General features: G+C 40.7%; 1 protein-coding gene across 5 annotated transcripts in view; it reads right to left on the minus strand.

The window, feature by feature from the left end:
• Positions 1 to 26,125, minus strand: part of sema5a (semaphorin 5A) — a 142,135-nt gene that overhangs the window by 100,287 nt on the left and 15,723 nt on the right. For all 5 annotated transcript variants that reach the window (XR_002292683.1, XM_020712736.1, XM_011488866.2 and 2 more), the window contains exon 2: positions 8,894 to 9,105. Coding sequence is in view for 4 of the 5 variants with exons in the window: in XM_020712736.1 (XP_020568395.1) it covers positions 8,894 to 9,041 (148 nt within the window). In the remaining variant the exon portion in view is untranslated. The remainder of the gene's footprint in view (positions 1 to 8,893; positions 9,106 to 26,125) is intronic.

Raw genomic sequence — 26,125 nt, forward strand, 5'->3', positions numbered from 1 at the left:
ATTGTCCTTTTATTCTGTACAGCGAATATAACTTAGATATTTGGCAATATCATAGAACCATTAAAAGATCGTAAAAAGAAAAACAAATAATGGCTGCACAATTGTTGTGTGTAACACCGCAGTAATAATTAGAACAAGACTTTAAATTATGCAAAAGTGGCCAGGAGAATTATGAGTGACAGCTGAGCTTCCACACTGCCTCCATTGTTCAAAATACAATTGATGTTTTCTCAGATCCAACCATTTTATTTCACTACAGACTAAAGCTTTCAGCAGATCGCTGAAGCACCAGATCATACAGACAATTTACTCATCTAAGAAATGTATTTTTTTAATCATTTACACTTCTTATATGTTCATATATGCAATTATTATCAGACATACAACATGTTTTTAGGTCTCGCTGTGTTTCAAGAGATAATGTATTCCTCTGTGCGATTGCTGGGTGGCTGTAAAACACAGGGGAATTTTAATCCACTTGTAGTCCTCCCAGCTTGGCTGGAGAGGAGTCATGGCAGCCACACAATACACATTTCCAACAGCCAGGGATTAGGCTGCATGAAACAAAGCACAACAACTCCAAAAACCGACTGATAATAGGTTTGAGCAGGGTTTTTTACTTTATTCAAACTATCCCACACACATACATATTTCATAATGGCTCTTAACTCAGTTTTGCTTTCACTGCAAAAAAGGGAAGGCTGTAATTTTGTAGTTTCACAGAAAGTCTGCACAGTTTTACTGCTCTAAATAATGAGATGAGTTTAAACCACAGAGAGAACATCATCAGACCAGAATGAAAGATTATTAAATATCGTCAAGATTCTATAATAAATAAAATGCTCTAAGTTAATCATAACAAATTGATTTCTTTGCAAGACAGTGAATCACAAGATTCTTAAAGAAAGTGCTGATTTTACATTAATATAAGAACGAGATGCAATTAACCCCTTAACTGTGTGCTCAACCAATCAGTGAAGCACATTTGGAAAGCATCGTTTTAAAAATATCGCCACGACTGCAGCTGTTTTGTTTGCTTAGTTTGGTTGATAAAGAATTAAACGCTAGAATCAACTAAATTACTTTGGAAGAAAGTTTTTTAACCTACATTGTAAGGTTGGTCCATTCGATTTTTAATTTTTATAGTGTTACAGATTTTTTTCCCTCCCATAGTTATTAAACCTAATATTCTGTCAGAGTGAATTGTCTTTTAAAGAAGTAAACTGGATAAATTTCTGTTTTCGCATGGCACAAACACACTATATGTTTAGGAATAGGAAGCAACATAAAGGCAGCTCTGAATATTAGTGACACAACATTTTATTTAATTTGGATTTCTAATGTTTTGCGAGAAAAGAAATGAAAGTACAAGTATCCTCATTTTACAATCTTTTCGGAGAAAAACATTGGCTATTTTTACTCAAATAGTAAAAAAAATATTTAAAGCTAGGATCTCCATCTTAAAAATTCTTGGTTTTCAGAACAGGTGTGGACAGAACATACATTTTTTTCGTTTTTCTTAAGATCCTGAAGTTTATAAGAGCAAAAGGCTCCATTGGGGCTTTTTTCTTTGCTTTCATTTTCATTGCATATTGGATAAAATAATAAGTAAATGCTTGTTTTTCAGTTTGATATCCCTCAAAGGGCAGTGGCTAGATCTAGCTTGGAGCTAGACTAGAATGGAGTAGTAAGGCGTCTCCTTCCCTCCACTAGCCTGGGTGTGCACCTCGGGCAAGTGCTAGTACACCCTTAGCCTCCCTCATCAGGGTAACGATAAATCTTTCAATCCCAGAAATGTCTGCATGGGATCCATCGATTTCTGGTCGGCATCATGTTTCTGTGGCATGTGCCACTGGGCGTATGAACCTCATCCTGAGGTCACCGGCCAACATATTTCTCGCGCCTCCGAGGAAGGTTTTTGAGCCAGAGGCTAGGACACGGACAGTCTGATATAAAACCTACGATCCGTGGACCTCGCTGTCACCGTCCCAGCTTGCTAGGCCACGACAGACGAACCACGGGTGTAAAGGGTGGGGCCAGTACCGCGCACACTGCACTTCACCTTAAAATCCCACTGCGTAGGCTCGAAGGACAAGTCCACGTCCATGTGCCACTTACTCCTCAAGTCCTGTAGCGATGGGAAAGGGGCAAAAACGGCAGGTGGAAGATGCCACTGGCAGCCGCAGCTCCAATCCTGCATGCAGGCGGTTCAGGATACTGGTCGCTTGTTGCTGAAGCAAGGAGATGACGGCAACACTCGGCAACACCCTGAACGACCAAGCAGCCTTTTTTAGGGACGCACTGCTTGCTCCACATGGAGAGGGGCCTAGAAAAGGTGGCCTAAACAAAGCTCATCTCCTCCCATACCCTGTTGGCTAGCCGCGGTCAACGGGCATCTTCGAAGCGGTCGAACATCAAGGAAAAAAAGGTTCCCACCTACCTCAAAAGGTGTAAAAGGTTTAAAAGTGGCATGTTGGAACATCAGAACCATGCTGGACGCAGGCAGTCGTCCCGAACGTCGTTCTGCTCTCATCGCGCATGAGCTATCAAGACTCTCCATCGATATTGCAGCCCTTAGTGAAGTCCGATTCCCAGGGGAAGGTAGTCTTAGAGAGAATAGCGCAGGTTACACCCTCTTTTGGTCTGGCAGGCCGGAAACAGAGAGACGCCTTTCTGGAGTCGGTTTCTTTGTTAGAAACTCCATCGCCTCAAAGCTGGAAAACCTTCCAACTGGCCACTCTGACCGCATCATCTCCATGCGCCTACCACTAAGAAACAAGTACCATGCAACCCTCTTCAGCATATATGCTCCAACTCTCCAAGCGGAAGCTGCAGAAAAGGAAAATTTCTATGCCAATCTCCGCAACCTCCTGCAAAGTGTCCCAGCAGACGACAAGGTTATTATCCTTGGCGACTTCAATGCCAGAGTTGGCCAAGATTCAGTAGCCTGGAAAGGTGCACTTGGCAAACACGGTGTTGGCAGCTGCAACGACAACGGGCGCCTGCTGCTGGAGCTTTGCACCGAGCACCAATTCACCATCTCAAATACCTTGTTTCAGCAAAAGGCCAGTCTGAAAACTACCTGGATGCATCCTCGGTCAAAACATTGGCACCTCATCGATTACATCATAGTGCGTCAGCGAGATACCAAAGATGTCTTGCACACCAGAGTGATGCCCAGCGCAGAGTGCCACACAGACCACCGCCTTGTGCGCTGCAAACTCAATCTCCATTTCAAGCCGAAACCCAAGAAAGGTGGAGCGCTAAAGAAGAAATTGAACATCAGCGGCTTACAGTCAGCTGAAACCAAGGCAAAATTCCAAGCAAGTCTACAGTCCAGGCTTGAAGACACCAGCCGCCCAAGTGATCCCTCCCCTGTACCACTCTAGGAGCAACTCAAATCTGTTATCCTGCAGACCTCTGAGCAAGTACTTGGATTCTCCAGCAGAAAGAACAAAGACTGGTTTGATGAAAATGATCTGGTAATCCAGGAATTGCTTGCAAACAAGAGAGCAGCTCATCAGGCTCATCTAGCCCAGCCGTCTTGTCCTGTGAAGAAGGCTGCCTTTCGTCTTGCGTGCAGCAACACCCAACGTAAACTCAGAGAAATCAAGAACGAGTGGTGGACCATCCTTGCAGTAAGAACTCAGCACTGTGCAGACACTGGCGACCTCAGGGGGTTCTACGAAGCCCTTAAGGCAGTGTATGGGCCCAAGCACCAAATCCAGAGTCCCTTGCGCAGCTCAGACGAACGGAGGCTTCTAACAGACAAAACTTCCATCTTGGACCGCTGGACTGAACACTTTCGAGCCCTCTATAGCGCTGATCGTGTGGTTGGCGTGTCAGCAATTCTCCGTATTCCCCAGCAACCACTCAAGGAGGAACTGGACGAGGCGCCTTCTATGGATGAGACCTTAAAAGCCATTAAGCAACTGAAAAGTGGCAAGGCAGCAGGAGTTGATGGCATCCCACCAGAGTTATGGAAGCATGGTGGCCCAGCGTTACACTCCAAACTCCATGAACTGTTTATCTGCTGCTGGGAGCAGGGAAAATTACCGCAAGATCTCCGTGATGCAGTCATCATCCCCCTCTACAAGAACAAGGGAGTAAAGTCTGATTGCTCAAACTACAGAGGGATTACCCTACTCTCCATCGCAGGGAAAATCCTCGCAAGAATCCTACTCAACAGACTTGTGCCCACCATTGCCAAAGACCATCTTCCAGAATCCCAATGTGGCTTCAGAAGCAACAGGAGCACAACTGACATGGTGTTTGTCCTCCGACAGCTTCAAGAAAAGTGTCGTGAGCAGAACAAGGCACTCTATGTAACCTTTGTCGACCTGACCAACGCGTTTGACACTGTGAGCCGAAAAGGCCTGTGGCAGATCATGGAACGTCTCGGCTGCCCACCCAAATTCCTCAACATGGTTGTTCAGCTGCACGAAGACCAGAGCGGCCAGATCAGGCTAAATAGCGACCTTTCAGACACTTTCCCCATCATCAACGGCGTAAAACAGGGCTGTGTCCTGGCACCCACTCTTTTTACGATCTTCTTTAGCATGATGCTAAAGCAAGCCACTGATGGCCCAGATGACGAGGATGCCGTGTACATTCGCTACCGCCTCGATGGCAGCTTGTTCAACCTGAGACGACTGAAGGCTCACACCAAGACCCGTGAGTAAATGATCAGTGACCTCCTCTTTGCCGATGACGCAGCTCTCCTAGCTCACACCCAGAGAGCACTTCAGCGACTAACTTCCTGCTTTGCAGATGCTGCCAAGCTCTTCGGACTTGAAGTTAGTCTAAAGAAGACAGAGGTCCTCCACCAGCCAGTACCTCGGGAAGTGTACCAGCCTCCCCATGTCTATATTGGAGAGACAGAACTAAAAGCTGTCCAGCAGTTCACCTACTTGGGGTGCACAATTACCTCAGATGCCAGGATCGACAAAGAGTTAGACAACAGGCTCGCCAAGGCGAATAGTGCCTTTGGCAGACCCCACAGTCGGGTGTGGAACAACAAGCACCTGAAAAAACCCACCAAGATCAGTGTATACAGGGCAGTTGTGGTGACCACCCTTCTTTCCGGCTCTGAGTCTTGGGTCACTTACCAGCACCATCTGCGAGTCCTCGAACGTTTCCACCAGCGCTGTCTACGCACCATTCTTGGCATCCATTGGAGCGACTTTGTCACCAATGTTGAAGTCCTCGAGAGGGCAGACATCCAAAGCATAGAGGCCATGCTTCTTAAGTCGCAACTGCGGTGGGCTGGGCATGTACACAGGATGGAGGACCACCGACTGCCAAGGATCACTCTGTATGGCGAACTTGCATCAGGCCAGCGAGATAGAGGGGCACCAAAAAAGAGATACAAAGACTCTCTTAAGAAATCCCTTGGTGCTTGTAACATCAACCATCGTCAGTGGTCTACTTTGGCAAAAGACCGTGACACCTGGCGCCAGTACATCAAAGACGCTGTCTCCTCTTTTGAAGACAAGCGACGGACTAGGCTAAAAGACAAACGGCAAATGAGAATAGCCGGCCTCACGACTGCACCGAATCCAGAACAGACTTTCACCTGCAGCCTCTGCTGCAGGATCTGCCTTTCCCATATTGGATTGCTCAGCCACGAGCGAGCTTGTAGAAGACGTGGACAGCCTTCTTCATAATCTTCGTTTACGAAGCCTCGCCATGATGATGATGATCCCTCAAAATAGTCATTGTGCTGTCATAAAGAAAAGCCATTTTTATGATAACTGTAAAGCATCATAAAAGTCCATACTTCAACCCTTAAGTAAATAAATGTAGAACATTTTACAAGGACAAACTAAACAAAGACAACCTAGTTTTAGACAAACTTGAACTGTCCAGAGAAAGCAAATATAGGTATTGTGGGTATGGAGAGCTGAATAAACAGGCGAAAGAGTTTTTGGAGCTTAAAAAAAGACAGGGAAAAGGGTGCGATGCCTGCACCACCACTCATTCCTCTTGCTCTTTCAGTGTAGCACTCATGCCACACCTGCAGCTAGACGTTAGCTGAATCTCTGTGGTTAGAATTAGACTTTTATGAGGTCTTCTTAAGAAAGGTGTTTATACCTTAACTAAGAAAAAAAATCCTCTTTTTCTTCTCATTTAATGTTTAATGTTAACAGAACATGTGAGCTCTGCCGAAATGTGAACCATCCGCCTTCCAGCTTGACATTTTTTTCAGCTGTAAAAAAGCCAGAAGGCTTTGATCCTTGATTTTCGATCATTTCTTTGGTTTTGCTGATGCTGAGGTCCAGCTAAGTGCACTAGATGATGGACCTCCCCCCCCTGTTGGCAGCCTGCAGATTGGTTGTTTCAATCAGTCTCTGTACAGTTGGATCATAGTGGGTTTCCCGGGTGGGAGAGCTCTAACTCTGAGGTTACAGTTAAAACAGTGGTTTTTAGACCATGTTTTATGACTTGTGCATCCTACGTACTTCTTTTAATGCCTAAAATTAACTTTGAGAAGATTAAATATGTTTAAAGTAATTCCTTTTAAGAGGTATCAATCAGAATGAAAATACCTTTTGTCAACCAAAGTTGTAAACTGTTTTTGTTTTCACCCCTGTAAGACAGTTAGTAAGGTGTAACGCTTACATAAAAAAATAGATTCTCTAAACATTCAATGGGGTTTAATCTTGGGACTGCCCACTGTGACCTGTTGTGACTAATGATCTTAAAACATTACAAAATCTAAAGAGGCAGTGTCCTTCCCAGACTACCTAATTGTTATGCAAGAAGCCAACAATCATGAGTTATTTTTCCTTTAATGGTAATGATCCTTGCATTCATTAGTTTTCCAATTCTGCAATCAGCAACCATTTATAAAACCCCCAAGTCACTGGGAGACCAAAAGGAGACGTATGTTTGCAGAAAAAGTATTTTTGACAAGGATAATGAAAGTCTGCGTCTCAAACAGACGGCCCTTATAAATCTATTTGTACTCTCATTAGCTGTCATTACTGTAATACACACTAAAGTGTGATAAAATGTGTTCTTTTCCTGAGGTAATTATGACTGAGCAATGGATATATTGACCTTATATTTAATGCTGCCAAAATGTTTAGCACTGGAGCTTATTGGCCTAATCTAATATACACTCTAAAAAGAGAATTTGGGCCATAGTTGGAAAGATAAACCTTTTTACATTGATCTAACTTAATTATTTAGTTTGGTGTAAATAAATCATTTTCTTGAGTTCAATCAATTTAAAAATAACACGTAGTTCTCTGACTTAGTTATTTTACTTTCATGGCATGTTCATGGCATGACCCAAAACCAACATGGAGGAGAATCTGATCCTTCTTCTGAGTTTCATATTATTTTTCTTATTTGTATAGAGACAATAATAAAAAGATCCTCTAATTTATTCCTTTTTTCATTTTCCACATCTCAGACTAATGCGAGACAGCAAGTCGTCACAGTGGGTCACAGAGAAACATAAGTATCATGAGTATGAAAATGGAACGTACCATTGTCATGTGTGTGGTGACTCTCACCTACTTAATCCTTACTTACCCTTAAGTGTTGTTTAAGTGTTCGTTAAGACCTATCGCCCGCAACATGTCTGTCCATTGTGCATGAACATCACTGAGCGGTCTACAACCTTGATATGTCGTGCGTGCCTTGTACAGGTTTGCTCATTTTTCCCCTCACACAAACCTCATAGGCTATCTACCCCTAAGGGCAGTTGTGACTAAGGCTTAAAGGATGAAGGTTCAACAACTGATAAGAAAAGAAGAAAGGGGTTTATATGTTTCTTTGAGGTGGCTTTGCTAAATAATCCAAGCCAAGACCTTAGTCCTGCAGTTTCACCCAGACAATAATATGTTGATTGTTTGGCTGGGACTTTGCTGCACTGAAAACAGCTCAATGGCATTTTACTGCTTTGCCATGTGTAGACGGTGCTGTATTGATTGCTCCGGGTATTCTGTTGACTAAGTTTCCCAGCATTTCATTAAACTTTACTTGCTCAATAATAGTGTAAGATAAAGGGTAGGAGCAATGAAACCTGATGCAGTATATTAAAACTGCAGCAAGCAAGTGTGAGGGAGACTGGGTCTGAATGTTTTCTTTGTAGAAATAGAATGAAAAAGTCTAGAAAAGTAATAAATTCTTTCCAAAATGAAAACTAAAAACTTTTTTTTCTTTCAACTTTTGCTTTTATTTGGGGGTACAGCATCACTGCTAGCTGTTTTTCGAAATTTCTTGGTTAAGTTTAGGCAGAAATTTTACTTTTTTGTGACTAAGCAATAAGAAAAAAAGATTGCAGTTTAGCAGAAAACAATCCTGTGGTTTGTGGTATAACTGTACACAAAAGTGAAGAATTGAATTGGTTACCACGGCAAAGAAAAAACTCATGAACACTTCTCTTTGATGTGGAAGAGAATTTGGCTTGACTGAAAAGACGAAAACAACCTTCATTTTCATTCGTTCGATGGTGCGTGCAGTGCATTCATAATTAATACTAGCTTGACCTTCTGAAATTAAAGTGAGAAATGTAAAGTCACACTAAAGATGCTAAATGTTAAGGAATATAAAGAAAAGAATAACAGCAAACAACACATCATAAACCGTGAGAAAGCCAACTAACTACAAATTACTTGCTCTAAAAAAAACCTACTTTCTTGATCTTGGGTCATTAAACGGTTCAGAACGAAAAGCTAAAACACTGAATACAAGGTTGTTTATGTCTCTTAGCAACAGGAAAATATTCTAAAGAAATGATCCAGAAAGTTTCTATAGTCTCAATCCATTATTTTTATTCTCTCATTTAGAAGAAAAATAGTAGATTTAGAAAAGAAGACAAAAAAATCAACACTATAAAACTGTTGTTTTGAACCATCCTGCTCTTTGTGTGATCACCCACCTGAGTGAGGGACGGCAGGGTGCTCCTTTTTGTGGCAGGGCGATTCAGGTAGAAGTACGGGCCCTCTTCTGCCAGCCGCACCTCTGGTGTGCAAGACCAGCATGCACTGCAGCAGCAGCAGTGCATGCTGGATAAAAGGGCGTCCCATGGGGGCCTTGGTATGCTCACCTATTCTTTAGGCCTCAAGGGCCAAGCACACTGGAGAGACACACCTGGTGGGACAGAAACAGAAAGGTGCTTTAATGAAACGTAGAATTTCTTTAAAGTTTAGAATCTCAATCTTACTTCAGGATATGAAAAACAGCCAAAAAAAAAGCCTTTAACTAAAGGAAATAGGAGGGGCAGACCATGTGAGAAGGAGAAAAAAAAGCTGGATGTTTTGCTAGTATTGGAAGAGAGAGATATCCCACCTCTGACACCATGTGCATGAATCACACGCACAGCCTGCATTAGCTAATCTACCAAGTGTGTGTATCTGTGTAGGTGTGTGTCCCTTAATATCCAAAATTATTTGCCCTTTGCTCTGGTCTCTGTTCCCCCTGCTGAGGCTTCGCTGTATATCATGATGGAGGGCACACACAGCTAAATGTGCACTGTGCATTCATGTGTTTTGCATTATTAAAAGTCTGTGTGGGTGTATGTGTGGGGGCGTGTGGGTGTGTGTGTGTGTGTGTGTGTGCATGCGTCACAGAGTGGAGCTGCACTCCCCGTGGGTCACCTAAATTCTTAGGCTGATAAAAATCGGATATGTGTTTGTTCATAATCAAACCCCCCTCTAATTGCCAAATATGATTGTTATAAAATGCACACAGTTAGGTTCATGCTTCCTGCAAAGCTTGGCTTCGGCATAAAGACGGGGGGTTTGCACAGCATTTTTATGGTAATGAATTGATATCCATTGACATCATTAGTTTTTAACGGTTAATGTAATTCTATTACAAATAATTCCTGTTGTGAGGATTATAATGACTCGATTTTTTTTGCAGTTTTCTTTTTCAAATTGACTTGTATGTGATTATATTATCAAGCAGGGTTCATTTTCTTGGCTTAGAAGTCAAATGATCTTATATGCAAGCAAGTAAATGATCATTTTAACTCCTGAAATAAACCTGTTTTTAATATAAGGAGTTCTAAGAATAAATACGTCATTAGATGTTGGAGGTTTTGAAAAAAAAGCAAGGAGGGTATTATCATTCAGACGGATTTTAATCTTTAGTGGAACCCTCGTTTTTCTTTTCTTTTACTGCAAATAAAATGGGGATTGTTGTCCGGTCCACAGCTAAAAATGCTGCAAAAATGGAACAATAGTTCCTCCGTGACAGGGTTGATTTGGTGCGAATGTAAGCTTGGAAATAAGCAAAAACTCCTCATTTTCTGTTGGCTGTGTGGAGGTAAAAGAGCATGAAAATACAGAAATGTGAACAAAGAAAGACAGAAGCGTGGTAAACTCTTCCTCTACACAAACAAACCTCGTCTCCTTTTCTTTCTGAATTACAGATCTTCCTTTAAACCTGAGCGGCTGTGGGGTGGAACATGACACACCTCACTTTGCACCCTCTCCAATGAAAATCCAAAGAGAGTTTATTTCAGTTTTTGCGGAATAGAGAATTGATTCTCAGTTTGGTAAGGATGAATATGTTCCATAATCTTAGAGGTAGGGAGTTCACTTACGTATGCAAGGTTTGTCATCCCCTGGAGATTAATGTAAAGCTCCTGTCATCGACATCTCAGGAAGCAGGTTACAGGCAGTGACTCGTTCTGTTCCATTTCCCCTTTGTCTTTCAAGTTCACACATCAGCTTCTAGCCTCTTTATGTCTTGCTTTTAGAAATTTTACAAGCAGTTTGTTTTGTCCGTGTGTAGCCTTGACAGTCTTTACAATGTTTTCCTCACATAAAAGCAATTTTATGTGTTGCTGGTCTATAGCTACATCCGTCTTACTACCATTTGTTAGGAAGCCTTTTAATCATCTATGTCTGCATTCACTTTGTAAAAACACTCCACTATTTGTTGAGTTTGCCATTGGAAATGAGCAGCTTTCCCATGTCTGAGTGTATAGCATCAGGAAGAACATAGCATGTTATTCACGTGTGGCTCTGGAAACACAGGGACAGAGCACCACATGTGCATTCAGAGGGAAAGCTGACAAGCAGCAAAACACCAATGCAAGGTGCGACAATTGTTGGCTCTTTTTTATAAATCTGACCTCAACCCTAAACTGATCTAAAACCCACATGGCTCAGGCCATGAGCTCCTCGCTCTGCTCCAGTCCTATGCATCCACTTGTAGACGACTAGATCCATGTTGGTCTTTGCTCAGACGAGGTTTGTTTACCTCTGGCATCTGGCTCAAAACTCTATGCTCCAATATGGCTCGTCGTTTCTGTTACACCGGTAATGTTAGGTTGGGGGTGTGTAGGGCTGTAAGCTAGCGCGAGAGCGAGAAAAGAAAATGATGATGGAAAGCGGAGATGGACGTACCCTGCGCCAACAGTCCTGCCCACAACTCAGAGATAAATTTCTTATAAACTGCTGCAGAAACTATGTCCCAAAAAATGTCGGTAGAATGGCATCAACACTAACACCAGACGTAGTTTAATCTGCTTCCAATTTAGCTTTTCTCTCTATTTCCCAACTGCAGCTGGACCGCATGATGTGCTTACTTATTAATCAGCTCAGTTTGTGCAAGCACTGGTTAAATATGACAAAAATTAGGCTGAGCAATTGGCTTACCGCTTAATTGGTCTACCATCCAGTTTAAGGCATTACTTTAGGCCTTAATGAGAGTCAAAATGGAGTTGTGATGAAGACATAAATTAGCTAAAGTAGCTAAAGTGACCAAAGCTCTCCTGAATCAGTCTTTATCATCCTTACAGGCTGCTGCTAGGTCAACAACAAGATGAGAGAAGTTTATGCAGTTGAAAGACAGACTTTTGTGTCTGGATCGGCCGTGAACAACAGCATTACCAGCACGTTTACACTAGACAAGACAGAAACAACGAGAACATTTTTCCTAACAGAAAGCAAATGCTTGCAGAACCATTAGATCATCTGTATGACTTTTTCTGTGTTTCTTTCCCATCTCTTTCAGAGATGTTTAGTCTGAACCAGAGATTGTTTGGCAGGTGTGAAAACTCACATGAACTAAAAAGTAAACTGTGATTGGTTCATGCTGTGGTCCCGTGTGAATTAACGACTGTAGGGGGTGGGAGGTAGGAACCAGGACAAAGGAGGCAGGTTGACAGAAAAGAGCTTATATTTAACAAATAAAAAGAACAATATGAACAAAAAACTGAACAGGAGTGAATACAAATCTACACTGAAAACTTAGAAAACTCCCAAAGAAATCTAATAAAAGTAACATTGGTGCTCCATATCTCTTTCCCTGTTCAGCATGTCTGACCTTCAACAAAAGACAAAGGCAAAACTAAATTAAAAAGACTTGATTACTGAATAATAAAACCCTCTGATTATTTCCAGCTAATTAACAAAGCATTTATTTTCTTACAGCTGTTCTGAATAAACATTTCTTTTCCGGCAATGGCATGAAAGCTAACCCACATGAAGACCTCACTGCACCATGAAATAATTAAAACAGCTCAAATCTGTGATACGGTTTAAATTTAGATGCAATAAACTTAAGCAATGCGCTTTTATGATTAATGCGACGTTCAGTCACTCCGCTGGAGTACAGCTGGTGAGGATTTAGAAAAATATTCATCTGACTGGTGAGATCATTTTCCTGCCGTGATTTCTTGTGGATCTTCATCTTTTTTTTGCCTCGCCAACAACTGGCACGATTGTGCGGGAAAAAGCCCAGTGAGCTTTTAGATCTGTTAGCCGGTTTAGCTCTAAATCATCTCCAGGGCATTGCTGCAAGCCTCCACCACCTACACCTGCCTTCTCTCCCACACAAGGAAACAGTCAGAGGCATTCCCAGCACACTATCACCCAGAGACTTTGTGATGGATAGCAACCCAGTAACGTGCAGACACAGAAAAATTAACAGTAAACTGCTGTAAAGAGCAGCAAACAGTTTACAGCTGCAATTTTGCAGAAGCTCCTATTTTGACTGAAATGTTCCTTAATATTGTCCGCTTATTATTCTGCCATCCCTTTATTGACAGACCCATCTTTGCTGGAGTTACAAGAGCACTCTACAACAAGTGGTGGGTGGTGGTGTTTTGTCGATATTTATCTAGCCCCCGGTCACAGGATACTCACAGGCTGCCCTTTCTCATTGCTGGAGGTTTCTGGGGAAGTGTGCAACCTGGGGGAATGACAGCAACCAAAGAAATCTCCCTGTCAAGGTTAAACTAGCGTTATCACTTTTTTAAAAATTCAATTCATGACCTTGGACTGAAGCCTGAAGTAAATGTTTAAAAAATGCAAAAACTTTTGCTATGTTTTGGTTACCAAAAGAAAAATGTACTTATTGTCAGATTCAGGTGTTCAAATTATGACCAAATCTATTTTCTATATCTATGATGAATAGCACTGCTATGGGGACCTGGAATTGGACCTGCAATTTTCCGATCAGGGGTCGGCCACCCTACCACTGCCCCACAGCCTTCCTGTATAAAATGCAACCTTTTAAAAAAGATTTGTTTTTTAATTTTTAGTTTTTTTGTTGTTTTGTCATACTCAAATACTAAACTGAAGCAAATCTATATGACCCAAAAATTGAGGTGGGGAGGGTGAATCGTTGCATCCCTCATAAATTCCCACACAAACACTTCTATGTGCTAGCACAGATACTACAGTAACCCATATACACACAAACACCACTACTACAATCACACACAGACAGTATGACAGTGTGGGTGTATATTGTAGTAATTGTATAAGAGTATACCAGTGTTTATAAATGACTACAATGTATTTAACATTTAGGGTTGTAACGATTAATTGACCTAATCGATTTGTTTTCCCACAATCCAGATTGATCTGTCTGAATCAAGTCAAATAAATTGATTATATCGATATTGAAAAATATCATTTGGACTGAAGTGAAGTAGGTTTATTTTACTAGAACATAAAAACGACCAAGTGCATCACAGCGGACAACACAAGTGTGATGCAGCAAAAAATGATCAAGCCACCATTCCAGTCCAATGTTTGGAAACACTTTGAATTTAGCAAAGACGTGACAATACAGTGTGGTAGAATGTTCTAATAATGTTTGTATCATTTTGATGTGAGAAAAAACAACAGCAGACTGAACTTGATGAAACTAAAATGTGAATGGATTTGCCATTACTTTTTGTTTACTTGTTTGTACACATATTTCATTTAAACTTGATGTTGAACCTGCAAGAAATACAAGGAATACTGTTTAGTACCCAGGTATCCATCTCTGAGTCCCACTGGTTGAGTTTTATCTAAGGATGTCCTGAATCGATTTTAGGTCAGAGAATCGGACCGTTTAAAAACGAACCAATTTCAACTATGAATTGTATTGGGCACTGCAGATTATGACATAAATCAAATTGTTAAAATTAATCGTTACACCCCTAATAACAATACTTCTGTGAGAATTTACAAGTATTTGTAAATACTGAGTGTAATATTGTGTGTAAGAATGTATTGGTGTTTATAAATGACTGTAACAGTACTTGGACCTATTTTCCTTATTATTTTAAACATTTATGCATAGACCTTGTAGCAAAAACTAGAAGAAGATAATGACAAATTCCCTGGCATGCATGGAATACAATGCACTCCGACCCACACCCAGACGGGTTAGGAGTGGAGGTGTCAGCTTACTAATCAATTAAATTCTTCCTGCAGTAACGGGTGGAGAGGATCATATCAACAGCACTATTGATTTTGTCTGAGGGGGGAACTCATGATGGTTTAATTGGACTATGCATAATAAATTGGCTCCCAAATAAATGCTGACTTTGTATTTATCACACTGACACGTTGATGCCACACACACACACACACACACCCGCACAGAGTCTAAACACATTTGTTAAATGTGAGTGCCGCAGCCATGATCCATCTGTCCAAACACAGTCAGGGGAGTGTGAGATCGGGGTCACACCACAGTGATGACGGACACTTCACTCCCTTGCACTGCTCTTTCTCTCTGGCCAGACAGCGCTTACACACACACACACGGAAAACTCCCCCAGACTTTGTCTTAGACCGCAGCACACACACACACACACACTGAGCTGTCTCATAAAGCTGTGTGTCTCAGACTCTTTGGATTGGAATTGATCGAGATGCTTGGAGTTTAACTTAGTTCTTGTTTGCTGTCATTTTTAACTTTCACTTCAAAAAGCAGAAGACAAACACAAGTGCCTCCAGAACAGCTGACGATCCGCTTTTATTGGTTTATATTGATATTGGACCCAAAAACAATGATTGACATTTCAAGGAAATCAGCTTTCAGAGAGTAGCAGGATGAGTGACTCAAGAAAACAACCCATAAAACGGTTAAGTGAGCATCACAATGGTCCTCTGACTGACAAATAATTGGACTAAAAGGAGCGAAACAGGTGACTGACAGACAGAAAAGCTACTGAGGTGCCTGACCGAGTGACTGACTGCTGCATAAAACACAGCCTGACTGACAGAGTGGTCAATTTGACTTCTTTTCAGCTTTTTTTTTTTTTACTTGGCTAATGTCTTCCATCTCCTCTTTGTTCACATCTTATTGACCTTTTCCTTCAGTGTTTATGCTTTTAGAGCACCTCGGCCTGTCGGGTGTCTCGGGGAAAGATAACAGAGACAAAGATGGAGTGGTGATTTTTTACCATCAAAGGCTCATCGCTGCACAGCGGGGCCATTTCCAACCAGCGACCCCCCTCAGATCAGAGGGCAGATTAATTCCACAGAAATAAGCGTTTGTGCCTCCAAAAGTGGGATTGAAAAGTGCACTCGGAGCAGATTGCTTGTTTGTCTCAAAACCTTATCTGAGGAGCACAGTGCGGTTGTTGGGGCGTAAATCAAGTGTGCACAAACTCAGTTAGTCTGTTTTGTCCTCTTTTGCACCCTTCCCTTTCACACACACTGCTGAGTAAACATCTCTCCCAGTTTTTCCCCTTCACAAGCATGCATTTCACACTCAGGCTTTCTTATTCTCTGCAGGTTTTCTTCTGCAGCTAAATCAAGTAAATCTTCCTGCATCCGTGAAGGTGAGAAGAAAAGGAGAACCACATAGGAGATGCATGTTATTTCATTTTACTTGTAATTTACTAAAGATTACTTGGCAGTTTTTCCTCATGTTTTCATGTATCAGTACTACACATTTTCTCCAAATGCATCACCCACCTGAAAAAACAATCTCAGCAGGTAACTAATCCCTCACAATCAAAACGTTTTAAAATCCCAAAAGGAAATATTTGGATTTTGGTCACAGGCAGCCAGATTACGTGAATACTTCTCTTTTTGAGTGCTCTTATCCTACTGTGAAAAACAGCATAAAAGTTTGCTTGTGTTTGTTCTGAACCACAGACTCACACCTCTAACCATTTGGAGAGAGATTACATGTTCTTCATGTTGAATCCAAAACTGCAGACAGTGTTTCTGAGGCCAAATGAATTCCATTCTGCACACAAATCTAAGTTGGAGGAGACAAATGATGTGTGTTTATTCCTTGACGGCATGATGTTTGGAGCCTTTTTCCGCTCCTGGAACTTCGAGATTAAAAAAGTAAGCTGCAAGAAGTTTTGTGAATTTTCTTCTCTTGGTGAAAAGAGACGCCTGACAGCTGACGGATTCCAGGATCTGATCGTGAGAAACAGGAGGGAGCTTTTCTGCTGCTGAACTGACTCCACGTAGTTTCAGTGAAGTATGTGACACAGCCTTTACTGTGGCTAACTGATAACAGGACACATCTCAGGAGTCAGTTTCAGATAATGTCATCTGTCACAACTCCTGAATCGTGCTCCTGCCCAGTTTGGCCTCTCATTTAGTGCTTTAATTTTTAGACAGCAACAACAACACAATTCATTCCCAGCGCCGCAGCGGCTTTGTTTTACACAGTTGGAAAGCTTTTTTTGGCCCAGCCTTAATGACAAGGCCAAATGCAACCGTAACTTTGGTCCAGATAAATCTGGGACGCAGATCACACACACTTGCACACACTCATCACGCAGCAGAAAACACACAGGCTTGCTCCACAATCTCGCTCAAAAATACACCCAATTTGAACCAAATCCCGTCCCCAAGTCCCCAGAGGTCCCTGAATTCTGTTCTCATTTTTACTTGGCTTGCTTGCACTCTGCCACTCAAGCCGACGCTTGTGCCTGAAAGCGTTCTGCATGTGTGTGTCTGTGCAGTGCCACGCCACAAAGGACGAGGTTTCAACAACAACAGTATGTGGCATTTAAAACAACATGCTTCAGAGGAGAGAAGCGTCCTCATCAAACACTCTCATTTTGCACTTGACAGCAATAAACAGCAGGACCTGGATTGCTAACTGCTGAAAGTGATTTAACCTGTGAGCCAAAAACATTACATAAGGTCTGCTACAGCTTAACTTAGAGAGAAAAGTCTGTTTATTTCTGATGTGGGTCAGGCTCAAGCCAAGTTGGTCAATTGAAGCATATTTATGCTTGTCGTGTATGCAGAAAGAAAAGTATTTTTGGTTACAAAGTCAAATGATTCCAAAACAGATGGAGTTGATCTGCTTGTGGATAAAAAATATTTAGCAGTTATCGTTAAGTTAAGTTAAAGTTCTTAAAGACCCACTCCAAGGAAAACTGTCTTTTTAACATGTTCTTGTAGCATTTTCATCATGATGGAGGAAGTGTGTCAAGAAAATTAAGATCAAAATTGCATTTCTGAATATTCCTTTATTTTAGTCATGGTAAATCAGGAGCAAACAAAAAAAATCTGTTAGAAAAGGCTTGTTGTTGCGTACAAACTATAATAGGCAGGCCACAAGCTCCCTGCTTTGATGCATTCACTTGCAGACAGATAGGTCCATGTACATAGTCGCTTTCCTCATTCAAGGAATTAATAAATAAATAAAAACCACTGGGAACACTTTTACAATACATCAAAAGATGATTGAAGATGGGACTCTAAGTATTTTTGGTGGTTTTGAACAGGTTTTTGGCTTTAAACAGCTTTTAGTCCGAAACGAAAACGCAGCATTCAACAAAAAAAGAGGTTTCATATCAGATATTTAAGTCTACACATAGCACAAACTGTACTTTTTGGTGGCAATTACCTTCATTCAACATGCTGAACCTGTCTAGATCATATGAACAGCCTGCTGGCAGTCTCAAGCGATGTCTCAGACTGTACACTTAGGGACAAAAAAGTAAGGAAAAAAAAAAGATGAAAGACATACTTTGCCTGACCGTGGCACTGATCTGCTGAAAAGACACATTTGACACATCGTCCACACCCGAAGACTAGCAGCTCAAAGTGTCGAAGCTTTTCACAGGACAGAGCTGTCACAGGCGAATTTTAGCTCCAGAGTCTGCTGCTTTTCTGAGGAACAATCCCAAAGACTGTCACCGCCGACCCCACATCTATCTCAAAGTCGACACAGTTGTCACCCTGCCACATCTGCCAGCCCTGCTCTCCAACACGTGGAATCCCTTTTCTTGCCATCAAAGCAATTGATGTGAATTTTCTCTGCACTTGACCCACAAATATGATATCAAAACTTTATTGTTTTGTTAGGCAGATCAATGCATAAAAGTCAAAAGTTGATCCAAAAGACTTGAGACTTAAACAAACGAGCTACTATTAGCCCAGAGAGCTCAAACATGACACCCAAGAGTGCACATTTACCCCGGGGCTGCAGGGATAGGGTGCATAAACCCTTTACTGAGGAGTGCTGACGTTTTTAAAGCTTTAATTACATGCTTGGCTAACAGGTAGCCAGCAGTCTGATTTGCCATAAAATTATACTATCACTGTCTACAGCTGTGAAAACATGAAAAGTCTGAAACAGACTTTGCGTTTACACAAACACACCTGCCTTCAGAGTTAAAGAAACACTGACAGCACTCACTGATCTGCCCGCATCAACTGTAACTCCAAACCACTGATCCACACTTTCAAAAAGGTCACAGCAAAGCTACCTTGATGCTTGCCTGACTACAAATGAAAAGAAAATTACAATCATTCAAGGGTAAATTTCTCTCATTCAGCTGAGAATATGAAATCACGGAGTGCTAACTTTTTTTTTTTTTTAAACACGGCAGACTGCAGTTTCAAATCATCCAATTATAAACGTTGCAATCAATCATACGCTTCTCCAGTGAGACAGTATGACTGAGGGGAGTAATAGATAAAATCTTTTCCAGATCTAGCAAGAGACGCTGGTAGTTGTAGTTTGCGTAAATATTCGCCTGCTGCTGGAGATCTGCACTGCTAATCGAGTCTGATAAGTACTCCACATGTACTGTTTCACTAAAAGCATTATAAACTCTCAAAAGTAGATGCTATTTATTTAAAGTGTGCCTAACTTTTTCTTTGGGATTAAAAGAGGTAGTTAGAACATGTTTTTCAAATTAACAGACGCGAATTTATTGCAGCTGACTGTCAAATTGACAAATGAGTTTTAATGTAATGGTGCTTCAGAGAGTTTGCAGCTATTTTCAGTGTTCTGTTAATAGTTAGATAATTACTTAATGCCTTGATGCCGTACGGCACAGCAACTCATTTATCAGAAAGTAACTTCTTGAAACCACACTAGAAATGCCATAACAAGTTTTCTTTCAATAATTTCTGTCCAGCCTTTACAGCAACATAAATAACGAAACAAGTTTTTTTTTTTTTTTTAATCACGGTCCTTCTGTGACAAACCAAAAAGGCAAGCTATGGGGAATAAAAACAACCTACATGGTTTCTGCGATAAAAACATCCAACGTAACAAGTCTAGTGCCCTGCCTGACTTACACGGCAGGGTAATTATACGCCTGAAAAACAACAACAACCACCTCTTCTGCAAAAAAAAATAATAAAATCACACGTACATATACGGACATGCACATAAGGGACCCACAGATGGGAAGGAGCCATAAGGAAGCTGCCTGGAGATGAGTCGTCTTTCTGTATCTGAAGAAATGTGGCAGGAATGATAGTAAATTAGCTCTTGGCTCCAATGGAACCAATTAATTACCCGGGTGTGTGCATCAGTGTGCATCTGTGTGTGTCTGTTGACTGTCTGGCCTTTGTAATTGTCCTGTTAACACTGGAGATAGAGACCAGAACACAAATGAACAGAACTGATGAAAAGGAGCGATGGATTGAGTTAAAGCCGGACGCACAGAAAGGACCATGATCCTTTGTGTGTGCGTATGCGCTCGCTTGCCCCGGCCGCCACCTCGCTGAACTTGTCTCCTGAGTGTAAACTGGAACAACAGAGAAGTGGAGCCGAAGACGGAGCCTGAGGGCATCCAGGGCGATCATCTCTCTGCCAGACGGAGCAGCAGACCTTTCCCCTCTTTTACTTTTTTTTTTTCTCTCCCCCTTTCTGTGCATGCCACTGAGGAGTTTGAAGGATTGTGTTTCACCAACAGCTGAACGGACTAGCCCCTCTTTGACAGTTGGCCTTCTCAAAAAATAAAGACATCAGAGAATTCTAGTCACATTCAACCTGCACACCTTAGCCCCAGGCCACATGTTGGAAGTCTCTGGATCAACAAAGACTATGTGAAAGTTAAACCGCAGCATAACTAGAATATGAGCGCTGTTGTTCCAGCAGCCTTTGTTCATGTGTGCGGGAGCAGAGCCAGCTGGTTTCCACAATAAGGCTTTCCTTCATTGTGCCATCGTGCAGAGGTGAAAATCCCCAAACATCTTGATTCTGTGAACTCCTGTTCATCACATGGCGCTGTGCTGAAGGCTGGATAGTTACTTCCAGTTAAAGGGCTCTCCAAAACTTCACTCGAACTAAGTAATAAGGACGACCATCAAGCAGGTTGTGTGATTTTTAACATCTTTGTGATAATCTAATTAGGTTAAAATGTAAGGAATCTTTTCCTGCAACACATTTCAATTAAAGAGTAACACTTTGACTTCCTGTGTGATGCAGCTCAGAATATAAAAGCAACTGGAGCCAGGTGTGTTCTCCAGGTAACTGGAGGCGGACAAGAGACCTTACTTACTTTTTATTCATTCAACAACAAAAGTTAAACATGTTTAACTGTTTTTACATGTCTGTGTTTATTCCGTTTGACAAATATTGAAGGTAATTTGTATGGCACATTCTATTTTAAATACAAATTGCTGTTAGAAACGATCCAACAACTGTTAGGTGTCTTTGTTTAGCCTTGAAAGAGACATCAGTCCAAAAATGTGATGTTCATCTGCCTTTCCACACTTTTAGGTCCATCTTTTTTCCATAACCCAGACTTAAACACTAGTATTCAGCAAAACCACTTCAAGACTTCAGCCTCAAACTATATACTTTTAGATGTATAAAATTAAAACAACAGAAAACCTTTACTTTTAAGATTTTAGTTACCCAATAGCAATTTCACTTTATTTTCTTCTGGCATCCATCCCCACAATATATACTTCTGCATGTGTAATAATATATAATATCATCTTTAAATCTTCAGAACCTGCTGAACCCCTGAACATGGTTGCTGGACCCAATCCAGTTACTGTTGGACAAATGTGGTGTCCACCCTGAAGAGGTCATCAGTCTGTTGCAGGGCCACACACTCACATGCACAGAGAATTTAGAGTCACCTATGAAGCATGTTTTGGACTGTGAGAGGAAGCTAGAGTGCCCACAGACCTTCATATCTGATCCTATCTATCTATTATTTTGGAACCAAACTAGCTTTATAGAAAACTTTTGCTATTAGTTTTAACAACACAAGTAGTCATTTATCAGCTGAAACTTCATAGGAATGCATTAAAGCAGTGATGAAATGAACTATTTCAAGGTTATATATTAAACTTACCAAGTCAATTTGATGTCAGAGGGATGATCTCATAAGGAGACAGCAAAAAGGTTGAATGTTTACTCCCTGACCATAACCGGACGCTTTACCTACAAGACCTAAAACTGACCAAATGTCAAATAATTACAATCCTTGCTCTGTTTTTGTTTTGTGCAAAAACACAACAATAACATAAAAACATATTCACTATGAATAAATTCCCATGATGTCTTTTGGGACACCCATTTCAATAAAGTCAGTTGCACTTCTTGAGGTCATAGGCTGCACATATTAAAACCAGCTTGTTAATAAGGTTATTTGCATTTTACCACGTTGCGGGTGGGAAATCCAAATGATTTATGTTGCATCTTTGAAATTCAGTGCATTAAAGAGGGCAACTTTTAACAGCATGCCTTCATGATACAGTATGGATTCCGCAGCGAGGCTGTAATTGCGTTCCATTTTGTGTGATCCCGTGCATTTTCCCCATGAGAGAGGCCAAGATGTTTTCAAACAGGAGCACATATGCATTTTGGACCACACTTTCAAAGGAGGAAAACTGTGGAAGCACAGAAAAATAAGGTTTCAGTCACAAAATATATCACTACTATGTGTTGGAATCCTAAATAAGATTAAAAAACAGCTTATTTTAGTGTTTCCACTGACAATTGCCAGTTAAATGATGAAAAAAATGAAGATACACTATATTTCTGTGTGAGTCAATGTCATGGATTTATCTGTATTGATGTCAAAAATCGTTTTGAACCATCCCTTGTGTGCTAAATTAATACTGTTTGCCTTGAACTGATTAAAGCACTAAAGCCAATACTCCCCATTATTACAGTTCTCTACATGTTGGAGTGGTTCCGCAGTGTTTGCTCATTAACAGTTGTAACAAAACCTTTTTTGAAAGTTCGTTTTTTTTTTCTTTCTGAAAGGTCACAACAACATATAGCTGGAGTGCAAGCTGACAAAACGCTGAGGCAGAAGTGTTTTCAAATGAGTCTCCTGTATCCCTGTATGTACAGCTCAAGCCCATGTGAGGTAGAGATGTCCACAGCTGTCAAGCGCACCTTAAACTGGTTTTCACACTAAAGATGATCCAGCGAGTGTAGTTAAAGTAAAATCTAAAAAATAAGCAGAAAGAAAAGGGCAAAAGGAAAGAAAACAGCTCGTCCTTCCAGCCGTCCATAACTATACTTTAATAATATTACCTTCTAACTATTATGTGTTTACTGAAAAGGGAATTTCTAACCGTTTTGTCATTTAAGTTCCTTCATATTCCTGTAGTTTGATGTTTTTCCCCCTTTTCTGTTTACATCACTTACTCTTTTGTTCGGTTTGCTACATGTTCTGCCTACATTCACACCCTTTCTGTGCCGCACCAGGATTAAGCTGCTCCTGGACCAACAGCGTACCTGTTTGGTCTGCAACTAGAGCTCAGCAGAATGAATTCTTGTGAGAAAAGATAAACTTTATTTATCTTGCTGTAGGGAAATTCAACTGTCACAATAACTTTGGGGATCTAGCATCAAGATGCAAAGAAAAGAAAATATGCAAAGATAATTCACGGTGAAGGAAAAAAATAAAAATAAAATTCTACAACTAAAAAATCTCTCATTCTATACACTTCACATGCGTGGACAGAGAAAATAAACAACAAAAGAACCAGAAAAGCAGCACTGTAGAGCATATGTCTTCAGCAACAAATGGTTATTTGCATCTGTTATTAGACTGTAAAGTTGTAGAGTGTAACAGAATGAAGGACGTGCGGTACCCCTCCCTTTTGATCTTTTGATCAGTCTGCAACTGAAGGAGCTCCTCAGCACCTCCACTGTCTAATGTAGTGATGACAGCTGTTGCCCATGATGGAGCTCAGGATTGCCAACATCCTCCTCAGAGTCCATGACAGAACCGACTACCTTGTGTTTCTTTTTTTTTCTGTCCTGGTCTGTGCTGCCAGCTCCCCAGCAGACCAGAGCGTGGTGGATTGCAGAGGCTTTTACATAGACAAAGAAAGTTCTTAGGAGAGGTCTGCATACACCAAAGGACCTCAGTTTCCCAACATGGTGAAAGCAACTTTGGCCCTTCTTGTACAGGGCATTGTAGGAACCAAACTAAAATTTAACTCACACTTTGAACCACCAGTCTATGGTAGCAACAGCAACTGTAGAAAAGTACGACTACCACACGATAGGAAATGTATGGTGAAGATTGAGTTAAAGAAGCTGCAACTCTGCTCTGACGATGACAGGAGACGAAATATTTTCTCTAGTTTTGGAAAAAATAAAATAAAAATCAAGCTAATTTTCTCTGGTTGCCATGTTGATCCGATGGCTTATTATATTTCACTTTCACTAATTAGCTGTCTAACTATTTTTTCCCACATCTTTTCCTTTTCTGATTAGTGGCACTCTCTTTTTTGAAAGTGCTCAAGTTCAGACAGGAGGCATGCCTCCTGAAATCCTGAACATGCCACGATAAATAGACAGATGAGACTGAAGTGGAGAAGCTAATTCATTTTTTAGACTACATAGAGAAAAAAAATGGCACTTTTTTTGTTGGTTTTGTAAACTTTGGCATAAATATTAACCAAATTCAGTTATATGTATCAGATGTATTCAATCTCCTTTAACATACCTCACAAAGAGCATGTGATGTGTTGGCTGCATCCATTGTGGAACAGAAATAGCTGACAACAGAGGGAAAAAAAACCCGAACAAACCTGGGTTTTGTTTTTTTTTGTTCTTGAGAACGGTTAGATGCAGCAGAAAGATATAATTAGGTTGAAGAAAGCATCAAACTTTGGAGCTTTCACACCTCTGTTAACAGTTAGACGATAAGTCCAATTACTGCTACAGCTGATATATCAGAAACAAAGTAGTCTCTGAGGAGAAATTTGTGAGAACTCCTCAGAAGATTCACACTCAAACTGCTCACAGCCTTGGATTTTGTCGGTTGGCATCAATATATGAAAAGTACATCAGGCTATGAGAGTTGAAGCTGTAGCTTGGAGAGGGTCACGTGTTGGAAGATGTTTCCATTTTTCTTATCTAAAAAGGTCTTCAGCAGCAGTCATCCTATAGAGTGGGTGTTTGTGTTCTTCAAAAGCTCAAGGTGACCTGTTTGACCCTAAAATGCATCTAAAAGGACATCGGAGCAAGACAGTTTTCCAGAATATCAGTAAATTCATGTAGAAGGTTTTTGACTTTGTGTGTGGAGAAACTGAGATGTCTGATGTCTAGATAGCACGGTTTAAACAGATGTTTAAATCAAGTTTGACTCTGGTTGATTTAATTCAAATTTTATTTTAATCATGTTCTGTTTTTTAAGGTAGAAACATTCAGTTTCCACCATGAAAAGCTCTGAAGAGGAGAGGCAGATGCAGCTCGACAGGTAACCACTAGGGGCTCATCATACATGGCAGTTTTTTTGCTTGAAAATTGGTTCAAATTTATAGCAATCATAATTCTACTTTTTGCATTCCAAGCTAGATGCGCACTTAAATCATACTCGTTTCTAATAGTTTAACCCTATGAAAAAGAGCACAAAAGGAATCCTGTTTTACTGTCTGACAGGAGAAGAAAATTGGATTCTCAGCTCAAAAACAGCCTTAACAAGCATGTTGTGACAACTGGGAGTTTTTTTTCTTTCTATTTTGCATAAATGTAATTTAAAAAAAAAGCCAATGTTCTGTGATATATTAAAGTGGGGTAAGACAACAGCCAGAAGAAAAAAAAAACATCAGCACAGTTTAATGGATCATGTGGTTTTACAGCCTCTTTACTGTCCTTGAACATTCTTTATCCTCATGTCACTTTCTTTTGCCTTTGCTTTAACTCAATTCAACAATTTATATAATTATTTAGGAAGTGAAATGCCTGCTCCCATCATCTACCTACCTTCTAGGATAGCAATCAGCTACTGTATTTTATAATTGAATTTATGTTTTCTACAATTATTGAAGCCTGTTAAGACAAATGTGTTATAATATTAGGCTATTTAAAAAAAAAACTGAACTGAATTGATGGAAGTCCACAGCTTCACCACTTGAAACCAGAATACACAAATTCTGTCAATCATTTTTAATGTTGGACGTTTTAGGCCAGCGAGGACCACCTACTTTTTTTGAGGTATCTTAGTGGCCAGTTTATAACTTGACTAACTTGCACTACAGGGAAAAATATCAAGACCAGGTTTAAAAAAAAAAAGGCAGCAGAGCAAGAATAGTTATTCTAGCAAACATGACTAAGAAATAGCCGTTTAATTCTCTATAGAAGTCTATGGTATTTTGGCTTCTTGGAGCCAGTGGGGAGGCGGGGTCACTCAATTCATGGTCAAACCACAGAGTTAAACTGTTTA

Source organism: Oryzias latipes, chromosome 20 (genome assembly GCF_002234675.1).
Source record: "Oryzias latipes chromosome 20, ASM223467v1".
In the NCBI taxonomy this organism is placed as follows: Eukaryota; Metazoa; Chordata; class Actinopteri; order Beloniformes; family Adrianichthyidae; genus Oryzias; species Oryzias latipes.